We start from the raw sequence: 1,975 nt of genomic DNA, 5'->3' as shown, positions 1-1,975 counted from the left end.
CATTCCAATTCATTCAAAATCAAAATCCTTTGATGGATTCCAATTCCACTAAATTTCATTCGGTGAACCAAACGCCCCCTTAGGAGTTGTTTGGTTTACAGAATTGCAAGTAATTTGATGGAATTGGATTGACAAGTGCATTTGATCAAATTATTCAATGATGTTTGGTTCACGGATTGAATTAATTGGATTTCGTTGAATTCCACGATAGAGGGATTTGATCACTCCTTGACATAAGTGAATAATTTCAATTCTATTTTGTGGCAAATGCTATAATTTGGTTTTAAAAAGACAACAAGAGATAAATCTAAACCAGAATTTTTGAGCTGATTAAAAGTTTGATTGAGTTATATAGTGTCACCCAAGTCTGGATCCCACTCTTTAGTTTTGCATCCAATTTAACCAACACCACTACTCCGAACCCCCCATGCCACCATTATCCCGCCCCTACCGTTATCACCACTACCACCACCATCACCAATTAATATTATCATTCCACCACTTTGCCACCAACACCCCAACCAACCTTCCCTTTCTCCACCAATGTTAAGTTGTTGCCATAACCGCACCCACCCACCCCCATCGTTTTGGTCACACCACTATTGTTAGTCGTCACAACCGCCACCCACCCCACTATTAGATCTGTATGTTCATGACACTAAACTTGACGATACGACTAATGATACACGATCCCAAAAGGTCACACACATACAAGCAAATTAACCTCAATCGTACGATCGAAGTAATTCCATTATTTTCAATCCAAACAATTGTCAAGCAAATTACTATTAATCGAAATAATAATTTCTGGTAATAATAAAATATATATTATATATATTTTGACTAGTGTTCAAGTCTAATATGTATTTGATACATACTGTTATTTCCATTGTTTTAAATGTACACTTAATTTGTTATGTTTGACATTAATTATATAAGTTTTATATTTTTTTATAAAATTTATATGAAATAACTAATAACTAACTAATAAACTATGGTTGGTTTTAAGTTGTTTATTAGTTAATTTCTAAGTGTATTGGTTGCTTCTAAATACACTACAAAAGACATTTAAATATTAAACAGAAGAGGACAATATATGAGATGTAATAAGTATGCTGAGAGACATGGCCTCCCACTCTTTCTTCTTTTCTTCCTTTTGAACCTATCATATATATGCATGCATGGTGGTTCAATTAAAGTAGGTAATGCATATTCTCATTCTATACTAAGGGGATGTTTACCAAATTTTCTATTAAGTCCTATATGGATAAATTTGTGTGTCTGTATAAATTTATGTTGTTGTTTACTTTTCTATCTGAATCAACAGTCTGAATAACATAAATGACCAATTTACCCCTGAGGTCTTAAAAACATCAAACACCAAACATCAAATACCTAAACGTGTGCACATGAAAAATTGGAATCAAAATTCTTAAGTGGATTTGTCCAGTTGACAATGAAAACCAACTTAGGGCCTGTTTTCATAACACTAATCAATGAATCAAGCCATAAGGGTCTTCAATTCTTTCAATGCACCTGATGGTGATGAGCCATTGGCTTTGGATATGAATAGTATAGGAAAGGTTCAAGCATGGATCAATGGCCAAAGCTTGGGTGTGGTCAACCAATGCAGAGATGGTAAGACCACTGCAAGACATGACACAGATTCTATTTTTTTTTTGTGTGCTTTTTGAAGATCTTGGTTAAAACCGACAAATAACTTGTTGGTGCTTTTTGAAGAACTTGGCGACAAATAACATCCAACATAAAAATAGCAAACATCAAATACTGATTATGAAACAGCAAATACCTAAACGTGTTTGGAGGAGAAGTATAGTAGTTACCTTTGGAGAAGAAGAGGGCGTATATCGATGGAGAAGAGAGCAATCAACCGATTAGGATTCTTTGGAGGAGAAGAGGGTCGTTGATGTGCTAAAATCGTAAGTGTGCACACAGTGGGCATAAAATCCCCAAA

At 34.7% G+C, this 1,975-nt stretch overlaps 1 protein-coding gene across 1 annotated transcript in view; it reads right to left on the bottom strand.

Annotated features, from left to right (window-relative positions):
* Positions 1 to 398: 398 nt before the first annotated feature.
* Positions 399 to 1,975, bottom strand: part of LOC112506205 (mucin-2-like) — a 6,312-nt gene continuing 4,735 nt past the window's right edge. Inside the window, exon 2 of the mRNA XM_025110223.1 lies at positions 399 to 462. Within this exon, the coding sequence (XP_024965991.1) occupies positions 399 to 462 (64 nt within the window). The remainder of the gene's footprint in view (positions 463 to 1,975) is intronic.

The sequence above is a fragment of the Cynara cardunculus genome (assembly GCF_001531365.2).
Source record: "Cynara cardunculus var. scolymus isolate 2C chromosome LG 2, CcrdV1, whole genome shotgun sequence".
NCBI lineage: Eukaryota > Viridiplantae > Streptophyta > Magnoliopsida > Asterales > Asteraceae > Cynara > Cynara cardunculus.
Note: the sequence above shows the minus strand (reverse complement) of the source record. Positions and strands in the feature narration are given on the sequence as shown.